This window comes from Phodopus roborovskii, unplaced genomic scaffold (genome assembly GCF_943737965.1).
Source record: "Phodopus roborovskii unplaced genomic scaffold, PHOROB, whole genome shotgun sequence".
Taxonomy (NCBI): domain Eukaryota; kingdom Metazoa; phylum Chordata; class Mammalia; order Rodentia; family Cricetidae; genus Phodopus; species Phodopus roborovskii.
The window spans coordinates 9,448,791-9,476,055 of NW_026126447.1; the positions used below are offsets into that span (position 1 = coordinate 9,448,791).

Genomic DNA, 27,265 nt, shown 5'->3' on the forward strand with positions numbered 1-27,265 from the left:
CTTTTTATTTATTAATCTATACATTGTAATTAAAGCCATATAAATTGTTTTTTGGGCTGTAAAGCATAGGGTAACTTACCACTTTCCAATGATTTTCAAACTCATTGAAATGATCTAAATTCACATTTAATGCTTCTTGTTTTGTACTTTTATTTTGAATGAGCTCTCTCTAACAAGGTTCATTTCTTACTTCTCATGATAAATACTTGAGTTGCTTTCTAATATTATGTAAAAATACTGACAGAATTGATAGTCTGAGTTAATGTATCCCTGGATTTTCCAATATTAACTTTTAGTAAGTACTTAATTATGATTTCTTTGGATTTTATGCCTCAAATGTTTATGTTATTTAAAAATCCTTTATATTGACTTCTTGAGGAATCATTCTCCAATAGTCAGCTTTACATTCAAAAGCAGTGGTGCAACTCCTTTGACAAAGAGACTCTGAAGGAGTTCATGGTGATAGTTCAACTGATGTCAGTAAATATTTCAGTGCTGAGTTATATATCACAAAAATCTCCCTCTTCATTATTTCCTTGATTACTTTTAATATCACTTGTGAAAACAAGATTTATTTATTAGGAATACAGAATATTCCTATAGCATATTTAGCTTGGCTTATATAATCATATAGCAATTGTGATTTTTCTAATAATTTTCTCTTATGGTAAATATTTTTGAAAGCCTTGTGTTCATAGTTTAAATTATTTTGTAATTTTCCCTTTTTTACTTTAAGCCTTGTGTTCATAGTTTAAATTATTTTGCAATTTCCCCTTTTTTACTTTTACCGTGAAATACTCAGAACACAGCGTTTCATAACTCATTCCCTATTATCCTTACTGTATATTCTTTTTACACCCTCCTTTCCAATGTTAACTGAGCTGTGTGAGAGTTGATGTAGATATCTTCTTAGGTCTGAGCACTTAATATCACCTATTCTTTGATGAGATGAGTCTTTGCATTGATCATTATCCACTGCAAAAGGAGGCTTCTCTGACCAAGGTCGAGAGCAGCATCAATCAATGGATATAACCATAAATATTTAGTAAGCAGCTTGACAGTGTGTCCATTAAGCAAAACAACATTACTAGATTTGATTAGAAGGATTATGGCCTCCTCATCCATTACCATTTCACCAGGTTTACAGTACCAGACATTCCTTCTTGTTGAAGAGGCGTTAAATCCTATTAGAAAACAAGCAGTTAACCAGTAGTTACTTCATTATTGCATCAAAGGGAACATTTTGTCTGGTAAGTCAGTATTGAGGGATTCAGCTTCAATGTTGAATAAATCAGGTGATGCCATTTCTCCTCCAATGGTCTTCTGGCTCTATTAAAAATAGCTAGTAGAGTAGAAGTTTCCAGATCATATTCAGCTTGATATCTTTTTTAAAAAGAAGTATGTATTATATATACAGGTTGCTGCCTATTTGTCCACCTATAAGCCAGAAGAGGGCAACAGATCTCTGTACGGATGGTTGTGAGTCTTCACATGGTTGCTGGGTATTGAACATAGGACCTCTAGAAAGGCAGCCAGTACTTTTAACCACTGTGTTTCACTGTGTTTTTATCAGCAGAGTCTTGTAATCTAGCTCTTTTGGCTGAGAATAATGGACATCGTCTGTGGTCTTTGGGTGCCTTCAGGCCTCTGATGACTAACATTATTTATAGTACCTATGTCTACATTTTTTGATATTCATACCTGATACATTGTTAAGGTTTCTATTGTGATAAAATACTATCATCTAAAGTAATTTGGGGAGGAAAGGATCTATTTCAATTTATATTTCCAGATAACAATGCATCACTGCTTATTGGCTTAGTTCTAATTTTTTGCTCAGCATGATTTCTAATATCATCCAGGACTACTAGCCCAAGAGTGGCACTACCCACAGAGTGTTGGGCCCTGCCATATCAATCAAGAAGATGTACCACAAGAGATTGATCAATCCAATCTCTACCCTCTAATCTCCCCTATCCCCCATACCACTTTTGCCTCCCATCTTTCTTTAAAAAACAAACAAACAAAAACCATTGAGTGAAGACATTTAGTGCTGCATCTGTATACATGGGTGTGGAACCGTGTGTTGGAATATTGGTAGCCTTTCAGGGACCTTGTCCCAGAAAAAAACAATTTTTCTTTCCTGGTAGATATCAGTTGTCAAAAGCCTTTCTTCTAGGTATGGAGCTTCATGAGCCCCCTCACCATCTTTGCTGAAAATTGGGCTGGTGTGAACTTTTGCAGATCTTTTGTATATAGTTACACCTTTTGTGAATTTAGGTATACAACTATGCTGTTTTAATGGATGAGTCTAGTCTTAATGGATCTTTAAACTGGTAGGTAGCATTCAGTCTCTTCTTTTATTATCATGTTGGCCAATTGAAAGTTTCTATTAATCTCCTTCTACTGGAAAACCAAAAAGTTTCTCTGAAATTGGTGGAGAGATGTACAAATCTATAGGAGTACTAAAGAATTTGGGGGATTAACATGTCTATTTATCAGAAAAATAATACTAGGTTAGTACCCTCAAGGTGTGTGATCAAGTTGATCATTTTTTGTTTGTTTGTTTGTTTGTTTTAACCCAGTTAATTGTGCCAAATATGGGTTCTACCTTGGGGCATGAACTTTAAATTCAATCAGAATATCATTCCCACAAGAATGTTAACATTTTCTTTTATGCTTCTGTATTACCAGTCTGATCAGACATTGAATACACAGACCAGCACTATGTTCCTGTGTTGGTATTAATATCTTCAAATATACATTGAAAGTCTTAACATAAAGTATTACAAACTATGTAGTCTTTGGTTCTTGGCTACTTTAGTAGTATCAGGTTACTATTCTGTTTCATCAAATAATGGTGGGTTACTCCCATAATATTTTTGCCACTGTTATATTAGTGTATTATGCAGGCAAGTTAGTGTGTTGTAGTTTGGTGATGCTAAATTCCCTTTATGTAGAAATATATATTACAAAGCTTCTACAGTAGTAGGTTTCTTTAGTTTTAGTTATTCTTCCCCATATTCCCTCCTCTCCACTCCAATCCCATTTTATTCCTCCTATTCTAGTTTCTTATTTGTGTATCTACAACACCATTTTCTATTTTCCCTTCCTTGGGTGATCCTCTGGTCCCTTATACTACCTAACCTTTGTGGTTATGTTTTGGATAGTGTATGCATGTCTTACAGCTTAGCAATTCACTTCCACATATGAAAAAACACAATATTTGTTAATATCACTCGTGATGACTTTTCTAGTTCCATTTATCTGTGAATTGTATAGTTTCTTAACAGTTGAATTGATAATATTCCATTGTATGAATGTACCATATTTGATGGTAGTTCCATCAAAGGGACTAATGTTCTAAGCATTTTGAGGTTTTTCTCCTTTCCTTTCTTGAACTTGAAGTACAATTGTTTTTATCTTAAAACTTTAGTTTAAAAAGGCATATAAGATTTTCTGCAGTTGTTTAGATGAATAGTAGTGGAATTTGTTATATGGGTCTTATAATTGTGTTAATTTTCCTTTTTAGGAATGTTGTCTCTGCAATTTGAGAGGAGGTGCTCTTAAGCAGACTAAAAACAATAAGTAAGTAATATGCTGATTGTGTTGAATTTCATCATTTCCTTTTCTTCTTTTGAAGTTCTACATGATAGTTTGCTTTACCAGATACTGCATTCTGGTTTTTGTTGTTGTTTGTTTTTTGGTTTTTCAAGATAGGGATTTTCTGTATTGCTTTGGAGCCTGTCCTAGAATTAGCTCTGAAGACCAGAGATCCAATTGCTTCTGCCTCATGATGCTGATATTAAAGGTGTATACCACCAACGCCCAGCACAGATACTGCTTTCTGGACCTAGGGTTAAAATTCTTCAGTGACTACAGCTTGCTTGCTTATATTCTATGTTCTTTATGTAATGGCAATCCTTATTTTATGAACAGGTTTCTTCTTTACGATCTTCCCTGTTATCTCTCCTTTTTATTTCCTTTCCTCCCCTCATCCTCTACTTAGCAGTAATCCATTCATAGTTAACTGAAGTATTCTTTGGCTTTCACTCCTTCTTTTATGTTAAGTTGGTAGGAGAACTTAGCTTCAGTAAGGCAAGTGGTCCTGCTTAGTACACAGTCCTGGAATTGGAACTCCTGATGAACTGTTTTGATGACTTCAATGTAATTTTGTATGTGTGCACATGAGTCTGGTTTCTTGGAAAGGAGAGAAAAGTACCTACCATTTCTACATTAATAAAGTGTTGTCTAAGAGTGAATACTTTTACTTGAGTTTGGATCATCTTTCATAAACCCATCTAGTAAAACTGGTGTTATCCTATAGAGTTGTCACTAGATTTTAGGTGCTGTAGACAGACTGTAAGGAGTATGAGATATCTTAAGTGCCTCCTGTGAAAACATATATCATGAGAATTATCTTCTTAATAGTATTTATTTTAGTGTGCTCGTTTTATTTGAGTGTACAAGAATGCTCTGTTGGGATTAATGGTTGTCCTTTCTTATCATCTTAGGATGAAGTCTGACATTATTGTTTAAGTGAAGTCAGTAAGTTTTTGCTAAGCCAGGCCTAATGGTATAGTCCCTTAATCCATGTACTTGTGAGTCAGAGGCAGATATATCTCTTTGTGAAATAGAGGCCAGCCTGATCTACATAATGAGTTCTAGGAAAGCCAGAAAACAAAAAGCAAAGAAGCTTTGCCTTAAACATAGCTTGATATATTCGGTAATACAAATCCTTATTATCCCTGAACCTCTTAAATCCTTATATTTACTGGGAGTTATAACACTTATGAAATACTGAAGATATTAATAATAAATTTGTACAAATTTAGAATGTGAAGGGATCCTCTAATGTTTTAAGTAGGAGATCAGGAAACAAGCTAGATATTTTTTTTCCAGCTATAGATTCCTTTGGTTACAGTGATACTTGGGAGGAAAATTATGTAAAGACCTGACTAGTTTTAATTTGAACTAATTTCCCTCAGAGCATATGGTAAATATCATTTATCATATGAAAACCTGATTTATAGTTAACTGAACTATCTTTTGTCACATATTAGCCTAACTATATTGCACATGTAGTATCAATGATAATGAAAACCTACATTTTTAAATGAATATAACCATGCTATAGGACTTTGCCTTTACCTAGTTCATTTTCATCATGTGTGAATTCAGCTCATGAAAAACAGAAGAGAACGCCAGATTCTCTGGCACAGTTGGGAGCTGCCATGTAAGTGCTAATATAAGGTCCATTGCAAAACATGTTGAGTGAGCCATCTCTCCATCCCTCTTTATTAATTATTGATGTCAAAGTGTCAGGCAGGCTAAATATATCTAGTTGTCATTGAAGAGGTTTAAAACCCACAGCTTACTTGCAGTGAGATTAAAGTTTATTTGGCTTCATTTCTTCAGTGTGTCAGATTGACATCACCAAATAGAAGTCTGTAAGTTTAGGGAACTTGTTTATATTTAATGTCTCCTTTCCTGTAGGTGGGCCCATGTCATATGTGCTGTTGCAGTCCCAGAAGTTCGATTCACTAATGTCCCAGAAAGGACACAAATAGATGTAGGCAGAATACCTTTACAGAGGTTAAAATTGGTGAGTGGTAAAGTTTTTTTTTTTTTTCCAAACTTCATACATTAATGTTAATTTCAATTTCTGAATTTATTATGTTTTAAAGATAATGTATCCAATAGCTTCATTTTATTCTACCTTTATTTCCTTCTATCCTAAACATATGTATCCTCAAATGCTTTCCTAGTATAAGTCTTCATAAATGCCATTATTTTCTATTTGAAATATGGGAAAGGGATTAATATATTTCCTGGATTGATATGAAGTTAAAAATTCAGCTCTCTGACATTGTTCAGTATTGCCCCAAACTGTTCAGCTCTATTCAGGCCTCCTCTTCTCTCTATATTCTCTTGTTTTTCTGTTGGTAGAGCAATCCTACACAATTGTAACATCTCTTGGGCAAGAAAATCTTTTCAGAGAAGTATAGAATCATTTTTATTACAGGGTTTTGTTACTTACAAGTAGAGAATAGATGTTTAACATGTCAAACTCTGACCTTACCTTCTAACCTATTCAGAAAGTTTCAAGCAAGTCTCCTCATTGGTTTGCCTTTTGAAGAGTTTTTTTTTTTTGGACACACAGAATTAGTTTAGGCCTCTGCTTTGTATATCACATTTTCAAGTTAAGCACACAAACTTAATATGCTGGCAAAGTTACCTAGAATTTCTTCAGTCTGTGTCAATATTAATTCATAATTTTTCCACTATAGAACATTTCAAGCATTATTGAAACGGATGCTTGTTTCTTAGAAATTTAGTCTACTGTTCTTTGTTCTTAGAAGAGTAAATGAACACTATTTCCCATTATAATACTACCAAGTGTTTTTAGTATAAGTGGAAATATGTAATCTTCAGTTAGCTAATATGTGTAGTATGACCAAGATGTAAAAGTAGGGCTACAGAAATGGCTCAGAGTTTAAGTGCAAGAGTTCCAGCTCCCACCCACCCATCTTCTTGTTCACATAGATGGGAAATAGATGCTAGTTTAGTTCACGAATTACCACTTTTTTGCAAAGTAGTGTGTGCTTTTTAAATAAACCACAGTTCTGTTTTTTTTTTTCTTCTTCTTATTTCTTTACCTTGTGTGTCTTTCATATCCTGCATCTTGAGCCAATTCATTTCTGCATCCATTCTCCCCTATCCCCTCCCCAAATAAAACAAAAATTAAGAGACAAAAAAGAAGGGGAGAAAATGTGGAAAATTAAAATCTCATCATGGGTGCTCTCATGTGCCATAATGAGTCACACAGTAAATACTTTTGTCCCTATTTCTTTACTTGCAAGTGTTCATTGCAAAGAGTCATTGATCTGGTTCAAGGCCTCTGGGTTCTGTTATACTGTAGATGCAGGGCCCTCACAGTTACTCCTTGGATATCCTGTGGTTGCACTATGTTGTGGAGATCTTGCAGCTTTGGGTCTGAAGGTCAGGCGCCTTTACATGCTCCAGCAGATCATATATGGGGGGATGTTGGGGCTGGCCAAATTATAACCCTGGTTCTGGGCCTAGGAAGTTACAGGGTTAAGTATCCCACCAGTTCTCCTCTGACTAGTTCACCCCTTGATGCCTTGACTCTTAGGACTTGCTCTCCCACATCATCAGGGCCAGCTCCACTGTTTCCCAGGCGATGTATAGAGACCACTCTCCTGCTTGCTGCAGCTGGTGAAGAGCAGGGATATCCTGCCTGCTTCCATGACCCCGGGGCCGGCTACTCTACCTGTTCCAAGTGTTGATGGGTGGGGGGTCGGGAAGGGCATCTCTCTTTTGCCCATGATGCCACATGTTAGATGAGTAATGGGGCAGTCCTCTCCTGCTTTGAGGCTAAGTCTCTCTGACAGCAGGGCCCACTCTCCTGAGTGCTGCAGGTGGCAAGGGGTAAGGTGTAAGTGGATGCATCTCTCATCTGCCTATACTGCCACATGACCAACAAATAGCAGGGATAGCTCACCAACACTTACCAGTCCCACCCACTCCTGTGCCAATAGTGCTGGCTCTATTGTGTTGCCCAGGTGAGGTACAGAGCCTGCTGTTCTGAGTGTTGCAGCTAAACCACAATTCTTAACATTTATCATATTTTATTCTCTGTCAGGATTTCTTAGCCTTAGCACTTTACATAATTTATAACATAATTGGTTGTTGAGATCATGTGCATTACAGTATCCCAGCATTCTTGATCAGATGGACTCTGCCAATATTCCTTACTATTCAGAGTCACTCATATTTGAAACATAGTAAGATTTTCCTTTTGAACATTCTTAGGAAGAAATAACTAAAGACTAGAGAGCAGTTATCCTTAAACTGTTTTTTAAAAATAGTCCTAAATAATTTTTTCCTGCAATCTTCTTTATTTATTTTTTTATAACCAAGTCCATTTAAATGAAAACAAACATTTATAGACAATATTTGGGAATTTGGGCGTCTTTCTTTCCAAACTACTTCCTGCTGGTAAGGGGCACTGTCATGGGGGATTCAAAGAAGATGCCGAAATCCTGGCTGTAGTCTGCAAGGCTGCTTTGTCCAGCTGTTTTGAATATAGGATCACCTGGTACTCTGTTTCAGGTGGTCTGACTTGATCAAACCACATTAGTCTGGAAGGAATCCACAGCTTTTCATTTTCTGTGGAAACAAAAATAGAAATCTAGAAATCCTTTTCCCCAGTAACTTGTCCTTGAACTTAAATTTTGGAGTCAAAGCTTTTTTTTTTTTTTTTAATAATTATTTTACAGGTCGATCCCTGTTCCCCCTTCCTCCCTCCATCCCTCCCTCCCGCTCTCACTTTTACCCTTTCTGCCCTCTCACATGCACCCTAACCACCTTCCCCTCCCATCCCCCCCCACCCCAATTCTATATGTAGGGGAATGCCATTCAGTTGGGGTCATGTAGATATGACAGGTCATGTGAAATAGGGACTAGGGCTTCTCTCCTGTCTTTAGGTTAAGGCAGTTATCCCTCCATGGGGGATGTGTTCACAAGGTCCTTTTGTGCACCAGGGATACATCCTGGTTCCACTGTCTGAGGTCCCTTAGACTGCTCAGTCCTTCTGGCTGAGACCCATATTCAGGGGGGCCTGAGTCAGTCCCATGCTGGCATCCCAGCTATGAGTCTGGGGGCCCGTTAGCTCCTCCTTGTTCAGGTAAGCTACCTCTGCAGAGCCTGAGCTGTGGAGAAGAGACAAGCATGTTAGGAAGCTCATAGTTTTACTTATGTTTTTTTCAGACCATACCTGTACCAGGCTAGAATGTAAAACAAGGTCTGTTTTAACATCAGTTGCTATGAAATACTACTCATGCAGGCATTTGTCAATGCACTCCTCAGATATTTAGCTTGTGTGCCATGCCAGTTGTCTGATTTTTAAAAGGAAAGAAAGACACTCGTCCATTGACAAAGTACTTGAGTTAGACCCCTGGAGGCCACATTAAAAGGGTTATGCTATAACACACACTTATAATTCCTGGGCCAGGGAGGCAAAAAATGTCCCTAACACTCACTGGCCAGCCAGCCTAACAAGCTAGCTGAGGTCCAGGTCAATGAGAGATCCTATCTGAAAGGAGAGAGGTGGATATTGGCAGAGAAACAGCACTTAAGGTTATCTTGTGTCCTACACATGCACATACATGCACACACAAAACACAAAAATTAAGAGCTGTATCTATCCAACAGGCATGGCAATATACTACATGAGCTGGTATAAAGGATTGATTGTTTGGTTATCAGAAATGTACTCGATTATAATACAAAAGGTTTACTTCCCAAATGTTTTAGCTCACTTTATTTTGCTAAACACTGGATGTTGGATTATATACAAGTAAAAGATCTTTATTAGGTTCATTATTTTGGTGAACTGGCAAAGTCTAAACAGCATTGCAAAAAAGTAGAAAGAGAAACAGCCTTGTTTGGTAGGCCTGCATACTTCGTAGGGCTCTGCTTTGCTGAGAGCTAATCTAGCCCTACTACAATTGACCAAATCCATTCATGCGCTGTTTCAACACCCCAACTTTTAAAGATCTACACCTGTCTACTTTCACACTGGGAGCCAACCAAATAGCATACATACTTTTATGTGACCAAACCTATATATAAACCACAGTAGGTAACAAGATTTGCTCATCCTGGCAAGGGTAATTTGTAACAGTACAATCTGGCATCTCAACTTTCTGTTCTGTCATCGTCTAGTTGTGTTTATACTTGTTGGGTTTGTACCTATCATTTCACCTTATTTGTTAATCAACCCAAAATGCCCTTTCTCCATATCCTACTCCATGGTGCAGTGGCTGAAATCCACTGGTCCTTCAAGATGAACCCTATGTCTTAACTTTCTTGCTAAATTTCCTTATCATATCAAACCCTTCTTGTGCTTGTGGCAAGCTGTGTCCCTGACACTGCTATCTTAGCCTATGTGCCACATGTTTTCCCGTATCTTACCAGTGCAGGACTGTCTGCAACTTCTGAAATGCAGAAAACTTAAGATAAAACAACTTATTTTAATTAATTAATTAACGTAATCTATTTGGACTCTGTGACCTTTATTAGAGTGGTACCAAATTTCTACCACATGTTGGGCTATGACCTGAGCCATGTCCTATATTTGGCATAGCTATCACTAAATTCATTAAATTCATTCTGTATTAGCCTTCTTGTCAGTATGAGAATTGCCCAAGTATTGCTAGAGACTGGGAACAATTTCTCATCATGAATGATGCTTTAGCCTTATTTTGAATAAATGTATTCTCATATCTGAATGTGCTACTGCCACTGTGTTTCTTACCCTTTCAACGCATTTGCTGAGTTCATCCCTCTGCCCTTTCCCTTTTAGTCTGCTACTTGATCTTTTCTTAGCTTTCTCACCGTTTTAAGGTGGCTATCATGACACAGAAAGTAAGGAGATAGATGGCTTCTTATGCCTCTGATGAATAAAAATATAAATCATTATCTTTCATCTTCATGCTTTTAATCCAATGTGCAGAAAGCCTTGGGAGAATGAATTACCAGAGGAATTTTCAGAGTGAGAACTATTTCACAAATATGCAGAATAGTGTCTTTTGATTGTTTGATGGTACCTACACAGTATGTTCTTAGCATAGAAATTTTTGCTTGTCACAGAAGCAGACAAATCCTGAACAGTTTACCTACTAGGTTTCTCAACTTCATTGTAGCACCCTCATCCCATTTCTGGCCCACACCAACTCTCTATTTCTACATAAACTCAATTCTCATTGTATTCATCTACGTAATTGTGTGAGGTAAAGTTTGCATTCTGCTTTTCATTGTAGTCGAATTATTATATAACTTTCTGCCCCCAAACTGTAAATTCTTGCCATAAACTTGTTGATATTCCTAGTATCATGTTGATGTTCCCAATATAAGCCAGCATTGCAGTACCTGTATGTGTCTTACTTAATGAATACTGATTAGCTCAGAACAAAAATAATTCTTCTACAAAATTATGTAATTGGAGTGAAATGAAAATTTTCTATTCAATCCCCTGACTTAACTGTAGCATCTGGTAAAACATCATAACTCAAGTGTTTGAGTTGGAAATGATAGTTTGACCTTTAATATATAGAAGTATCTTTGGAGAACAAAATGCAAAACGGGCTAATTAATAATGTTACATTATTTTTAGTGTTTTACGTATTTAATAGAGAAACTATAATTTTTATTAAAATACATTTACATAACTTTCCCCTTCCTCCTTTCCCTCTTGTTTACTGCTCACTGATTACTCCCTCTTTTCCTTTGTAACTGTTACATTTGTATACAAGTGCCTAGATATATAAATGCAACCTGCATAGTCATTTAGTAATTTCCTACACCTGTATCATATTGGGTATCACCCATGTTTTCCTCTATGTCTGTGGTGTTTCAGGTTTCATGTTTAGGTCTATAATTGGAACTTGTTTCTGTACAACATGATAGTTACGGGTATATGTTCATTTCAGTTTTTATAAGACCATTTGTTTAAAAATGTTTTCTTTTCTCCTGTGTATGTTTTGAACATTTTTGTCAAATATTAGATGGCTGTAGTTTGGGTCTTTTGCCAGTACCATGCCATTTTTATTACTATTTTTTTATAATATATCTTGAAGTCTGGAGTGGTATTCACTACAGTATTGATCTTTTTGCTTATGCTTGCTTTTACTATTCTTGGGTCTTTGGGGTTCAAAACATATTATAGGATCATTACCTCCTTTTCCCTCGATTTCTGTAAAGAATGAGAGGAGGATTTCATTGGGACCTCCTTGAATCTCTTAAATAGCTTTTGTTAGAGTAATAACAAAAGTTGGTATAAAATTTATTCTACTAATCCATGAGCATAGGATGTTTTTACATTCTCTTCAGAAAACTAAAAGTTTTCTTTGTAGAGGTCTTTTCATCTCCTTGGTTAGGAGGCTATTTCTTTGAGGCTATTGCAAATGGGAGTGTGTCCATGATCTCTTAGTATTGTTGGTGGTGAATGCAAAAGCTTTTGATTTTTGTATGTTTATTTAGTATCCTGTCACTCGATTGAAATTGTTGACAATTTCTAGAAGTTTTCTGATGGAATTTGGGGGATCTATTTAGTATAATGTATTAATTTGTAAATATGGAAAGATAGATTGATCTGTCTTTTCTAATGTATCCCTTTAATTTCTTTTTCCTGCCTATTGCTCCAGCTGTTGCTTTGAATACATATTCAAAAGGATTGGAGATCGTGAAATAGCTCTGTCCCATTTCTGATTTTAATGGGACAAATTCAGGGGCTTTTGTTTGTTTGTTTTTTGTTCCTTTTTGTTTTTTTGTTTTTTTCCTGTTTAGGAGGATGTTATCTGGATTTTCATAGAGTTTATTCCTTCCTGTTTTACTCTCAATGGGAACTTTAATCATGAAGCCATGTTGCATTTATTCAGTCCTTTTTTTCCCTGCATCTATTGAGTTGATTATGTGTTTTTTGTTTCATTTTTAAATCAATTTGTGTGGATTACAGACATACATTTCCAGGATAAAGCTAAGTTGAATTTGGTGGATGATTTTTTTGATCATGTGTTTACATTCAATTTACTAGTATTTTATTGAAAAATCTGTGCTCATAGGGGTATGGGCCTACAGTTTGCTTTGTTGTTATTGTTCTGTCTTTTCCTGTTTTGTGTATTATATTAATTGTACTACCTAGATTTATAACAACTTGACACAACCTAGCATCATCTGAGAGAAGGTGAAAACTTCAGTGGACAAAATGCCTCCATAAGATAAGGCTATTGGCAGACTTGTAAGGCATTTTTTATAAGTAGTCAATGATGAGGGAGGCCCCAAGCCCATTTTAGGTTGTGCCACCTCTGGGCTGTTAGTTCTGGGTTCTATTTAAAAACAAAACAAAATCAATCAATCAAAAAAACAAACAAACAAACAAACAATGTGAGAAAGCTAAAAGGAGCAAGCTGGAAAGCAGCACTCCTTTATGGCCTTATTGTCAGTAACTTTCAGGTTCTTGCCTTTGGTTGTTGTGTGTGGTCACAGCAATAGAAAGCTAACACAGTAATATTGCCTTTGAAGATACTTGGGAGTGCTTCCTCTGTTTCAATTTTTCCTTCCTTCCTTTCTTCCTTCCTCTCTTCCTTCCTAAATTATTTGAGAAGTATTAACTTTCTTTGATAACCTGGTAGAATTCTGCTGTGAATCCATCTGTCTGTAGACTTTTTTTTGTTACAAGATCTTTTTTTATTACTATTTCAGTCTCATTTGTTACTAGTCTCCCTAGGCTGTTGACTTCTTTGCTTTATTTTAGTGGTGTGAATGAATGTAGAAATTTATCCATTTCTTTTAGTTTTTCCAGTTTATTGGACTATAGAATTATCAGATTATTTTTGTATAACATTCTGAATTTTTTTCAATGTTGATTGTAGTGTTTCCTTGTTAATTTGGGTCATCTCTTTCCTTCTTTTAGTTAGTTGGTCCAAGGGTCTATCGATCTTGTTTATCTCTTCAAGTTCTTTGATTCATTGATTCTTTGTATTGCTTTCTGTGTTTCTATTTCATTAATTTATTTTTTGATATTATTTCTTGCCACATACTGGATTTAGATTTTGGCTTTTTTATTCTTTATTTGCAGATTCTTGAGTTGGGTCAGTAAGTCATTTATTTTTGCTTATCCTGATTATTTTGTTTGTTTTGTTTTGTTTTTGAGACAGAATTTCTCTGTGTAACGGTTCTAACTCTCCTGGAACTCACTTTGTAGGCGAGGCTGATCTTGAACTCGTAGAGATCTGCCTAGCTCTGGCTTCCAAGTGCTAGAATTAAAGGAATGCACTACCTCTGCCTAGCACTCTTTTTTTTAGGATAGGCACTTAAAGCTATACATTTACCTCATTGGACTGCTTTTAATGTTTCCCAGGAGTTTTGTTGTTTCCATTTTCATTTAGATTTAAGAGTTTTTTTTTTCCCCTCATTTCACCATTCTGTAAGGGGTTGCTTAATTTCCATGAGTTTGTGTACATACTAGAGATTGGTTTGCTGTCCATTCTTAGTTTCATTGCATTATGGTGAGAGTGAGTACATGAGGTTATTTCAGTTTTTCTGAATTTGCTAAGATTTGTTTTTTGTCCTATAATATGGCCTGATTTATAGATGTTTCCATGGGGAATGTATATTCTTTAGTGTTTGGGTAGAATGTTTAGCAATTATCTTTTATGTCCATTTGGTATATGATATCATTCCATTCTAATTGTTATCTTTTTTTGTTGTTGTTGTTGTTGTTGTTCAGATGGGATATTGAAATCACCTACTATTAATGGTTATATCAACAGATATGTGTCTTTAACTCCAGTTGTATACTTTTTATGAAATTTGGAACCCCAGAGTTTGGTGTGTATATGCTTAAGATAGTAGCATTTTCTTGGCTCTTTTGATGAATCTAATTTTTCAGAGCTTAGTATAGTAATTTCTACTTAGTTCCTCATCCCATTTAATTAGATCTTTTCTCCCCCTCCCCACCCCCATTTTTTAACTTAGTTGGTACTTGTAGACAAGTGAATTTCTTGTAGATAATAGATGAATTTTGCAAGTGTCAGTCTATTCAACTAGGCTGTGTCTTTTGATTAGAGAATTGGGACCTATAATATTTAGTGTTATTATTGAAAGGTCTGCAATGGTTGCAGTTATTTTGTTGGTTTTGAGTTTATGGGGATTTGGCTATTATATAAATGTGCTTTGTATTTTGTTATTTATAAGTTCTCTTGGCTATGTGTATTTCTGTCTTCAGTCCAAAGTATTATTTCTGTTAGTCTTGTTAGTCTCTCTAGGTTTGGTTTTGTGAACATATTTTTTTTTCATTTTAGGCTATTTGTATCATCATGGAAAATTATGTCTTCTTACACTATGGCAGATAGTTTTGCGAAGTACAGTAGTCTAGATTGGCAGTAGTGATAATTTAGAACTTGATCCAGGTTCTTGCTTTCAAACCTTCCATTGAGAAATCAGTTAATTCTGATAGGATTTCTTTTATATGTGACTTGTGTTTTGTCTCAGGAAGCTTTCCATACTCTTTCTTGGTTCTCTATAGTTGGTGTTTTATCTATGATATTTACTAGGAAGTTTCTTTCAGGTCTTATCTGTTTGGTTTCTGCTTCTTGTAACTGTACGTTTATATCTAGTTTTGGTGTTATTTTCACCTTTGATCCCATTGAAGATCTGTTCTGTGCCATTGACCTGGTTTCCTTTTTATTTATATATGCTTATAATTTAATGATTCAAACATTTCATTTTGTCTCACAGTTCCCATATGTTTCTTTTCTGTGTTTCATTGCTTATATTATCTAATTCTTCTATTTTATCTCTGACTCCTATTGGTCTATCTTCTGATTAATTCGTTCTACTTATAAGGCATATCCTCAATTTATTTTGCTTGGGTTCTTGAGTTTTCCATTTCTATCTTCCTTTCAGCTTGAGTTTTCTTCAACATATCTATCTCTTTATTGAATTCTGTTTTCAAATCCTATATTGCCTTCTGTCTTTCAGATGTTGTTCTCTTAAATTTATTAGGCTGTTTTATTGTGTTTTCTTTAAACGCTGATATTTTGTGAAGTTTATAATCAATGCACCCCACCACGTCCACACCTAGTTAATGTTCATTGGCAAATATTTCTGTAGGATTGGTAGGTTTGGGGTAGACATACCATCTTTGTCTTTCACATGGTTTTTATTTTTGTGGCTAAATTTTGGTATGTGGATTTATTTTGTTAGCTTTCTGTCAGAAAACTGGACATAGTGTGCTGATACAACACAGACTAAATGAGATGCTTGAGCCTTATGGTTGGATATGATGTAGGAGGGACTCTGGGCTAGAAAACAGGATATGCCTCCCATCTAGAGTCTGTTGGTTGTATCTTATGATAGTACAAACTCAGCCACCAAATTAGTTAGGGACATGGACTAGATCTGGGGATTGTGAGTGGAAGAATCTGGCAGACTTACTAGGGTGATCCCATTGCAAGATGTGCAAGACCTGACTTAGTTGAAAGGTTGGACGGCACTCATGAGGGATGACTTCTGATGGTAGCAGGGGCCTTTTTCTGCCATACAGGATGTGCCCTCTATCCAAAGCCAGAGCAAACATGCACTAGACTAGATACTGGATGACCAACTAGAATCACGTGTGGGACTGGGATGGTGTGTGAAAAGGACAGGAAGATCAAGGAGGTTGACATGACTGGGCCCTGGAGCAAGATATGTCTGAGAGGTTTTATGGAGCACTGAGAAAATAATTTTATTTAAAAAAAAACATCATTTATGCCTGCTTTTTATATAAATTTTATTAAATTTGAAACACTCTTATATTTATATCAATCTCAGTTCCCTCTCCCTCCCATCCTCCCATGATCCCCACTGGACCAACCCATCCCCCATCCACTCCCCAAGAAGGGTGAGGGATCATCAAAGTTTGTCAAGTCATTTGGGGAAGGACCTAGGCCCTTCCCCCATGTTTCTAGGCTGAGACAGTATCCCTCCATAGGGAATGGGCTCCCAAAGTTCATTAATACACTAGGGATAAATACTGGTTCAACTGTCAGAAACCCTGTAGGCTGCCCAGGCCTCCTAGCTGACACCCACTATTTATGCCTGTTTTAAATACCTTGGTATTTATAGAAGGGATAAGAATAATAAAAACAGGCAAAAATGACAAAATCATATTATAAAACATATAAATAGAAAAAGGAGAAGGATATGTGCTTTAAACCTCCAATTCCTTCATGGCTCATTATTTCTTGATGTCCTTTGCCAAGCTATAGGCTTGGACATCAAGAAATAATACACAAAGCCTCACTACCTCCTCAGTCTTTTAGTGCCTTCAGTGCCCTATGCCATGAAAATAAGTATGGAAATTCAGTTCCCCAAGAAAGTACAATGCTCTATAAATCATTCTTCTGAGAAACCCCAGTCCTTTGCAGTGTACAACAGATGAAAAGATGTCTGCGTTCTGAATTGTTTTGTAATAAAAGTGTCTCAAAATAGCTGACTATATTTTCTAGATTTCTAACCCTAATGGAAGCCTGTTTTCTGGAGCGTCACTGCCAATGAGAAGGTGTCATAAAATATAAACTCAGTGGTTCCACCCGGGTGTACAGAATCGTGGAGAGATCAGCAGTCTATTTATAGAAGACCTTCCGGTTGCTTAGATTCATGGCTCCAATGTCTTTTTGATGAGGGATATAATGTGTATATGGAGACACAGAAGAAGAACATGAAACTTAACTAAAATCCATTTGAAGGATTTTGTTTTACTTAACAAACAGAGCAGTCTCAGGTTGCTTCCCTGGAAAAAGATGAAAGGGATAAATTAAGGGGACAATCTTATGTCATCAGTGTCAGCTTTTCCCAGTTGTGTTAGTTTCTGAAAGTCAGCACTTAGGTGACCTTATTTTAAAGCATCCTTAAGGGAACTTCTCTCCTATGCCTCATGACTTCTTGAATCTCTTTTATTAGATGCTGCCCAGATACTGCCTTTTTATCCTTTCTCAAGGCATCATTGACACCTTAAACAATGATCTGCAATAATGTTCTTTTCTTTCTGCATTTTCCTTGCTCGTATATGCCTGTAGTCTTATTATCCTTAAGTTCCCTTTGTTTCTGTGGAACATGGTATTGCCATTTAAGACTTTAAGGAGGCAAGCCCAGTGGCAGAGTGCTGTAATCCAAACCACTGGAATTGAGACTGAAGAGGAGAGTCACAATTTCAAGGCCTCCCTGGGATACAGAACAAGTTCATAGCCAACCTGTGCAACTCTGTATATTGTTGTCTCAAGCAAACAATCAATCAAACAAACAAAATGGCTGTTCGCTGAAGACATGCGTTGAATTCCTACTCTTGAACTGATAGCTCTATTTAAAGGAAGATATAAATCCTCTGTTGATCTCTGTCACCAAAGAGCAGTGCATAAAGGACACTGAAATTCTTTCAATGTCAGGTTCCTGAAATCAGTGTCCTGATCAGAATTTCCGTGGCTTTCTAACAGTTCCGTTCCTTTTCATGTTGTTTCAAAACAGATGCCAGTGACTTTTTAAAAATCCCAAGATAAGGTTTAAAGTAATGCTTTGAGATTGTATGGACTTTGTTTTCATTCTATGGCATACTTTCTCCTTCCTGTCCCTCTTTTCTTCCCTCTTTTTTTTTCCTTTTCTTTTTTCTTGTCTCTATGCATGTGTATACTTATTAAATAAGTCACATCTGCAGTCCCTAGTATAAATAAAATATGTGATTGTACATTGAACCCTGAGTATAAGGGGAAACCAGGTCCAGAATCTAGAAATGCTCTTGTTGGGAATAGTGAACAATAAGTCTGCTCTTATGGATGATGGAGGGGCCTTTGCAAGGTTTATTTGTCTGTTATGTTGCCATCACCTTCGCATTTCCTTAAAGAACTTAAAGATAACAAGATGCCATTGAGAAGAGGAACATAGTATTTATGTTATATAAAGGTAATCCTGGTAGCCCTGGGAAGTTGAACTAAAGTAAAATGAAATAGAAGACCATTTCTATTATGGGCAAGACAGCATGTGTTTTCTGGCAGCCTGGTCCCACAGTCATGTCAGCCCCAAATAACAAAGAGATGATGTATTAGATATAAAGCTGTTGGCCTGTTACTAGCATTTCTTATTGTCTAGCTCTGTCTTAAAATATTAACCCATTTCTATCAATCTAAGTGTTTCCACACGGTTTTACCTTACTGGAGAGAGGGTCCAGCCCTCTTCCTCTCAAGTCTCTACATCTCGACCCTCCCCTACTATATCTCCCAGAATCCTTCATGTCACCTAGTCCTGCCTATCTTGTTTTCCTATTGACAAACAGGACTTTATTCATTAACCAGTAAGAGAAACTTATTTACAGAATGACATGTCCTATCAAGCATGAGTAGAGGCAGTGGCAGTTATAGATAGGTAGCAAGGAAGCAGAGCTAGGTTAAGGAATAGAGAGTCTTTAAGACTGTCATTAATCAGATGGGGGAACAAAAAAAGATTTAGAAGTTCAGTGCACATTGATTGTTTTTTTTTTTTCTGTCATTTTTTTTCTTTGATTATCAATCCCAGTTCCCCCTCCCTCCCATACCCCCCCCCCAACCACCTTCCCATCCCACCCCATTCTACCGGGAGGGTGGTGTGTTCCAGGAGGGATCAACAAAATCTGTCAAGTCATTTGGAGTAGGGACTAGGCCCTCCCTTCTGCCTCTAGGTTAAGGGAGTATCCCTCCATGAGGGATGTGCTCCCAAAGTCCCTTTGTGCACCAGGGATACATCCTGGTTCTACTGTCAGAGGTCCCCCAGACTGCCCAGGCCTTCCAACTGAGATCCATGTTCAGAGGGTCTGAGTCCATCCAATGCTGGATTCCCAGTCTGGGGGCCCTTGTTCAGGTTAGCTGTCCCTTTGTGTTTCTGTAGCCTGGCATTGTCATCACTCTCTGCATCTGGATTCCATGTCGGCTCAGTGTTTTGTTGTGGGTGTCTGCATCAGATACTAGATGAGGGTTCTATGATGGTGGATAAGTTAGTCATCAATCTCATTATCAGGGAAGGGCATTTATGGAAGCCTTTCCACTGTTGCTCAATTCTCTAGAGTCAGTTTTCTCTTCAAACCTATGATGGCTCCCTCTTTTATAGTATCTCTCTTCCTTTCTTTCTCTCTCTCTCTCTCTCTCTCTCTCTCTCTCTCTCTCTCTCTCTCTCTCTCTCTCCTCTCATCTGTTCCTCTCCTGGCTCAATCTTCCTAGTCCCACATGCTTTTCTCTCCTCCCCTTCTCTTTCTCCTTGCTCCCTCTCTACTCACTGTCCTCCCCACTCCCAATATGTTCAAGAAATCTTGTGCCTTTCCCCTTCTGTGAGGGACCTTGTATGAATCTCTTAGATTCCTCCTTGTATCCTAGTTTCTCTGGCGGTTTGAATTATAAGCTGGTGATCCTTTGCTCTATGTCTAAAATCCATATATGAGTGAGTATATACCATGTTCCTCTTTTTGTGACTGGGTTACTTCATTCAGGATGGTTTCTTCAAGTTTCATCTATTTTCCTGCGAATTTCAAGATTCCATTGTTTTTTTTTTTCCTGCTGAGTAGTATTCCATTGTGTAAATGTGACACATCTTCTTTATCCATTCTTCAGTTGAGGGGCATCTAGGTTGCTATTACAAATAATGCTGCTATGAACATAGTTGAGCACATGTCTTTGTTGCATGGATGTGGATCATTTGGGTATATGCTTAAGAGTACACATTGATTCTTACATGACTGATGTGCCCACGTGGCTTTAAGGCTTTAAGTCCCTATTTTGTCCCACAAAGAAAAGTGAATCTGTAACTGGAGATCCATTGCACCAATATTTAACCAAATTATTTATTAATCTTTTGCTATGTGATAATTAAAGGTTGAACTTTGGGTCATCTTGTTTGTTCTGACTTTTTAACCTGACCTATGCTGATCCACAATCATTTCTCCCACTACCCATCAAATAATCATACATAAATCTAATATTTAATGCCGCTATTGTGATTTTTCTCAGTCTCTCATGACAAATGTTCTGTTAATGTTTAAAGCCTTTCTGTGAAACTTAGTTTTTAGATTGTGGTAGTTATTATTGTTTGTTTTCATTTTCTCCCAGCCTTTCTCAATTATAAATTCCTCTTACTTTGGAAGGCATTTTTTTCTCAGTCAAGTAACAAACATTTAGATTTGGTTTATTAAATACTTGAGTACTAGTTTCCACATTGATCTATTTGGCATTACTTTGTAAATGGAAGAATTCTCCCATATGTATGATGTTTGAATATTTTAAATATTCTTATGTAATGAGTATCTGTACCTGAGTTGTAACTTAATAGACAAAAGCCTGCTGTGTCCAGTTGGAGCAGAAACACCCCTGGCAGTCATAGACGATTACGAGATCACCCAGGACCTTCTTCTGAGGTCTATACTAGGAAATGCAAGTGAAAAAGAATTTGGATTTTCTGACCATCAGAATATGTCTGGTGGTCTATGATTGTGGTTTTTTTTGGGGGGGGGCACAGATGCTCTTGCTGATAATGCCCCTGGAGTCAGAAGTTGATGTAATGCTTTTTTGTTTGTCTGATAACTACTGTTCTCTTGTGAATGGATATTATTCTCTGTTTTAACCCTTCAGAAATGCATCTTCTGCAGACACCGGGTTAAGAAGGTTTCTGGAGCCTGCATTCAGTGTTCCTATGGCCGCTGTCCAGCTTCATTCCATGTCACATGTGCCCATGCTGCTGGGGTACTCATGGAGCCTGATGACTGGCCTTATGTGGTAAACATCACATGCTTCAGACATAGAGGCAACTCAAATGTGGTAAGACCTTCTCTCCCATTTGCAGGCATTATCTGAATTTCTTCCTGAACTTTTCATGGATCCAGACTGATGTATACTTCAGACTAGAGATTGTGAGCTGTTAGTTACACATGGTTGCACAGAACCCTTCAGTTTCTAGTGTGCACTAAACACAATATTTTATAAGAAGACTGACTGAATAGATGAATAAGTTGTGCTCTTTATATCCATTCTAGTTTTGTATCTATATACAGGGTGTCTGAATAGTTGGGCAGTTCATGTATTCAGGGTGTCAGAAAATCACTTGAAGTAGAGAAGTTTGAAAAGTGCCACCTAAGATGTGCAATGCGTTCTCTGTGCAACTATACATTTATTTAATCTCTCCTGGAAGAGACAAATAGCAGCAGTGTTGTAAAGTTTGATCCTAACTGCCTATGATGGGTAAGTGAAGACCAACATGGAGGCCCTGGAAGGTCAGTCTTACAGAAAATAGAGGTATAGAGAGCAATTTGCCCTACAAACATATTTGTTTGTTTTACTTAAGATGAAACTTCCTCTAAGTAGAGTTTGCACTCAGATAACATGAGTTTAACTATGATTTAGTTAACCTCTCCTTGGTTAATGAAATTATTCCCCTGATTTTAAAACTTAAGATTATAACACCATAGCAGTTTGCCTCCTAACATGCTTGTTTTGTCTCTAATAGCATTTTCCTCCTCTATTTTTTTCCTTTTCCTTTTCTTTTTCTTTTTTTAAATAGAGTATCTTCTGTTATCTGGAAACTTCATACCTGTAAAAAAACATGTCTTTATCTTATGCACCCTCTATTAACCTTTTATGAGCAAATGCAAAATTGCCCATATTGACTTGTAGAAACATCTTTCCCACACAACAACCTTCCTGCTTTTTGTAATGATTACATCAGTTTCCACTAGTGTCTTGAGAGATATTCGACATCTGTGGCTTAGGGTTCTGTAAATGTGTGAGAATGCCCAAATGTACAAAGTGACGTAACAAACTCTATTTTAACATTATTTTCCATTGTTTTAGGTTATAGATTACATAGATTGCATCAGCGCCTTTTCTTTAGTATCTTTAGTTGATGTCCATTAGCTAAAAAGATTATATTCAGTATTAAATCACACAACAACACACTAAAAGATAGTAGTAATATGTTACATTACTGTGCCAATTTACCATTTACAACCAGAAGTTAATAATAATACCTCATTAAATTATTCTATATAATTTTGGGTCATAATAAGTTTCTGACTCCTAGAGCCACAGTGATTACTATTGCTAGTGATATAATATTTTAATTTTATGAATAATATGGATATTAGTTTTCCTTTCTTAATAATAATAAAGAAACCTTAATTCAGAGAGGTTCAGTTTCATGCACCAGCAGATATAGTCATAAATAGCAGTTCACTCTTCAATGTGTATACCACAGTATTTTTGGTTCTTTAACTGCAAACATAAAATAGAACTGTGTATCAATGTGTATCTAAAGTTTTGCTTGGAACCATATACCACATTTTTCTAGTGCAGTGGTCTGTGGTTACAGCTGCTTCTATTGAATTTGGATTGAAAAGCTCCAGGGAATCTGCCTCTTCCTGACCTTGGTTTATCACTTAGTTAAGCTTATGTTACTAACCATTTTTCAAAAGATGATTGGGGGTGGGAAACACATAAGACTTTTGAGGTGATTTAGAAACTACTGTCCCACAGATCCACTTACGTGTGGTATATTTGATGAAGAGAATATATATACTAGTTTAAATATTATATATGGCTGTGTCTTTATGAAGAAAAAAAATTAAAGGATTTATAGCTTATAATTGCCTCTGGCTCTCTATGGGTAACTCTAGGTTTTTTAAATATAGTCTTGGTATCTTTTACTCATCCATTCTTCAAGTACACTTCAGTTATGGATTTCTCGCCCAAAATTTGTTAACTTACTAGAATTGTTGTGGTGGTTTGAATGAGAATAAAACTCAGAGGCTCATATACTTGAATGACTTGAATGCTTTGTCTCCAGTTGCTGGAGGTATGTCACTGGGTACGGACTCTTGAAGTTTCAGAAAGCTCCATGCCTTCCCTAAGTAGCACCCCCCCACACACGCATACCCTCTCACCTCATGCAATTGCTCCAGCACCTTATATTCCAACACTGTCTACTCATGTGTTGTCATATCCTTACCTAATAGATCAGAGAACCTTAGCAGCAATCAGCTGACCAACCTTTCTTTTTGTACAGGGACCCAGCAAGATAGCATCTCTCCACTCATTCTAAGTGAAAAATGCAGGGGATTTCTAATCTCCTCACCCCTCCCACACACACACTTCTTCCTGAGTCCTCTGTACTCTCTATGGCTAATTCTTGTCAACTAGTCTGGCTCTACCCCCTGATCCAAAGTTAATTTTATTAACACAGTCTCAGAGTTTCACAGTGCAATGAAATATCCCTCAACAGTTGCCTCTCCAGAAATACATTTTTGTTTTTCTTTTCAAATACAACACTGTTCAAATTCAACCAACCTTTTGATAATGATGAATGGTAGGGAACATGCATCTTGAAGCAGAAAGTGTAATTTGTCTATGTTTTCAACCATGTCTTAACACTTAACACTAAATCATAGCTTTGAAAACCATAAAATAAAATTAGGCTTAGCTCTTGAACTGGTTGTTCTATAACAAAACATGTACAGTTTCGGGGAAATAAAATATAAACTTACAACTATGTCAAGGGGATCTCCATTTTTATTCATAGAAGGTTTTTGCATCTTTTAATTTTTCAGTTCCCTCTGTTATTTGCTTTATATATTTAAAAGAATAATCTTAAAACAAATTCTGTATGTTTAGTACCATAAATTATTTTAAATATAAAACCTTATTCAACGCTATTGAGTTTGTTGTAATTCAGTTACTGTTCTACTGTTGTGAAGAGACACCATGACTAAGGGAACTTATAAAAGAAAGCATTTAATTGGGGGCTTGCTTAAAGTGTTAGCCTGTGGTCATCATAGTAAAATCATGGCATCATGCAAACAGGCATGGTGTTGGAGCAATAACTGGGAACTTACATCTGACCCACATGTAGCAGACAGAAGGAAAGGGGCAGGACAGAGAAACATAGAGACTGGGCATGGTGTTGGCTTTTGAAACCTTAAACACCACCCCCCATGACACTCTTTCTCTAAAAGAGTTTCACTAACTGGGGACCAAACATTCAAAGATGGTGGCTATTCTCATTCAAATCCCCGAACCTTCTGTTTCCCTCATGTATTCGAGAACAGGGGTGTCCAACCTCTGCCAGTTCTGAACTACATGAGACAAAGAAGGCCACTTATTCAATATTCAAGCACCACAAAAGTTCACATGTGTTGTTACAGATAAGCAAAAATCTGTATTCAATGTAATCCTTATTATTCAGTGTCCTTTTATAAGATCTTTTAGAATTATCCAGTAGGTTCCAGGATTGCAAATATTAGTAAGAAATTCAATATATTCAAGTAATGAAACTTAAATGATCTTAAGTGTTTTAAATATATAAAATAATATTTTAAAATAATAATGTTTTAAAATAAAATAATAGCATCACTTCCCTCCCGTTCCTTTCCTCTCTCCAGCTATTCCTATCACCCCTGTAGTCTCTTCCTCTTAAATTGATAACCTCCATTTCTTTATTAGTTTGTGCTCATGTGTGAATGTGTGTATATGATATCCTGAGTCTATTTAGTATTACTTGTGTATGCTCAGAACTTGTTCCTTTCCCCTTCTGTGAGGGAGGGACCTTGTATGAATCTCTGGCAGTGCGAATCATAGGCTGGTGATATTTGCTCTGTGTCTAAAATCCATATATGAGTGAGTACATATCATGTTCCCCTTTTTGTGACTGGGTTATTTCATTCAGGATGGTTTCTTCAGGTTCCATCCATTTATTTGCCTGCGAATTTCAAGATTCCATTGCCCCCCCTCCACCCCGGCAGAGTAGTATTCCATTATGTAAATGTGACACATCTTCTTTATCTATTCAGTTGAGGAGCATCTAGGTTGCTTCAAGGTTCTTGCTGTTACAAATAATGTTGCTATGAACATAGTTGAGCACATGTCTTTGTTGCATGGATGTGGAATTGCCGAGTCCTGTGGTAGACTGATTCCCATTTTCCTGAGGAACCACCATACTGATCTCCAAAATGGCTGTAGAAGTTTGCACTCCCATCAGCATTGTAGGAGTGTTCTCATGTCTCCACACCTCAATATCATGAGAAAAAATATATAGGATTATGGACATGAATGTGTAATCATGGGGAAATATCACACAGATGGTCTTTCTAAAAGTAGGAGAAATTTATCTTTCTAAAGTATCACTACCAAAAAAAAAAAAAAAAAAGATGGCCTGTAGAAGTGAGGTTAAATGAATCTAAACTGATGTGGCAGATAAATAGATCTGAAGTGGATGGGGACAGGAAACCACCAAGGTCATTATGAAGTCAGTTGTTCAAATTGAGCCCAGGTGGCAGTGTTCATCTTCTTGAAGTTGTTTACTGTCTAGAGTTATGATTATATAAAATAATATCTCACTCTTAGAAAATAAACATTGAAGCATTCAAATGATAAATACTATGATATAGATGGATTAAAAGTAGTTTAAGAAAACCTTAGGGAATTGAGATGTCAAGCTCACCAGTACCTAGTTTCCCAAAGATATGCCATGAGGGAGAATTATGCACACCTGAAACATAATCTCTTTCCTTGCACCAAATATTCTGACAATAAAGCACACCATAAGATGTTAATAATTTGTGGCTGACCAATAGTAGATCTTGACATCTGTCAGATATATAATTTTTACTAATTGTACTACTGAAATTTGAAATTTTTCTCTCAAGGTAAATTATATCTTGACAGGGGTGGTGGCGTATGCCTTTAATTCCAGCACTGGAAGGCAGAGGCAGGTGGGGCAACTTCCAGTACAGCCAGGAATACACAGAGAAACCATCTTGTTGTGCCCCCCCCCCACAAAAAGATCTTGACAACATTGGTTATTGTTCCCAGATAAATTTTCTGTTCCCCCCCCTCCATTTCTGTCACTTCCTTTCTCTCTTACAGAAGTCCAAAACTTGTGAGAAAGCCATCTCTGTGGGTCAGACAGTTATCACAAAGCATCGGAACACTCGGTACTACAGCTGTAGAGTGATAGATGTGACATCTCAAACCTTCTATGAGGTCATGTTTGATGATGGCTCCTTTAGCAGAGACACATATCCTGAGGATATTGTGGTAAGTGGGTTTTTTTCTGAGTGCCGGATTCCACAGAAATTTTGTAACTTATGTCCATAGTCATTGATAATTTTGAGGTTTTATTTTTCCCTTTCTTTTAAGGAATTGTGTGTAGTCAAGAAACATAACATTCTTTGCCCTTTTTATGTGCTACTATTCAGAAAAATATTCAAGACTTGGTAACTTATAAAGAACAGGATTTTATTATTTGAGTTGGGAAAAGACAAGACAGTCCAAGTTCTGCCCTTTGGTCTGACAAGTACCTTCATTCTGAACACTCACATGGCACAGGGCAAGATGGCTATTTTCTCTGGAACTTACACAGTGCATGAGTCCCATTTACCATACAACAACCTTTATGGGCCTAATCACCTCTAAATTATTTTCTGACTTTGACAGGGAGTTAGATAGACTTTTTTTTTTTTTTTTTTTTTTAAATAGCTCAGGGTAGCCTAGAACTTACTATGTAGCCCAGCCTGTTATCAAGCTGGGAATGATCTTGCTTCACTCACCCGCACAAATACTGGGATTATGGGATTATGATGTGTATCCTGATTTAGTAATGTGCTTCCAGCTTCAGCAGGTCAGAGAAACTGAAGAGA

General features: G+C 36.8%; 1 protein-coding gene across 1 annotated transcript in view; it reads left to right on the forward strand.

Moving 5' to 3' along the window:
* Kdm4c (lysine demethylase 4C) overlaps window positions 1–27,265 on the forward strand; it is a 145,862-nt gene that overhangs the window by 106,096 nt on the left and 12,501 nt on the right. The window contains exons 15-18 of the mRNA XM_051188058.1: window positions 3,533–3,588; window positions 5,497–5,605; window positions 21,213–21,398; window positions 26,493–26,663. Of these exons, the coding sequence (XP_051044015.1) occupies window positions 3,533–3,588; window positions 5,497–5,605; window positions 21,213–21,398; window positions 26,493–26,663 (522 nt within the window). The remainder of the gene's footprint in view (window positions 1–3,532; window positions 3,589–5,496; window positions 5,606–21,212; window positions 21,399–26,492; window positions 26,664–27,265) is intronic.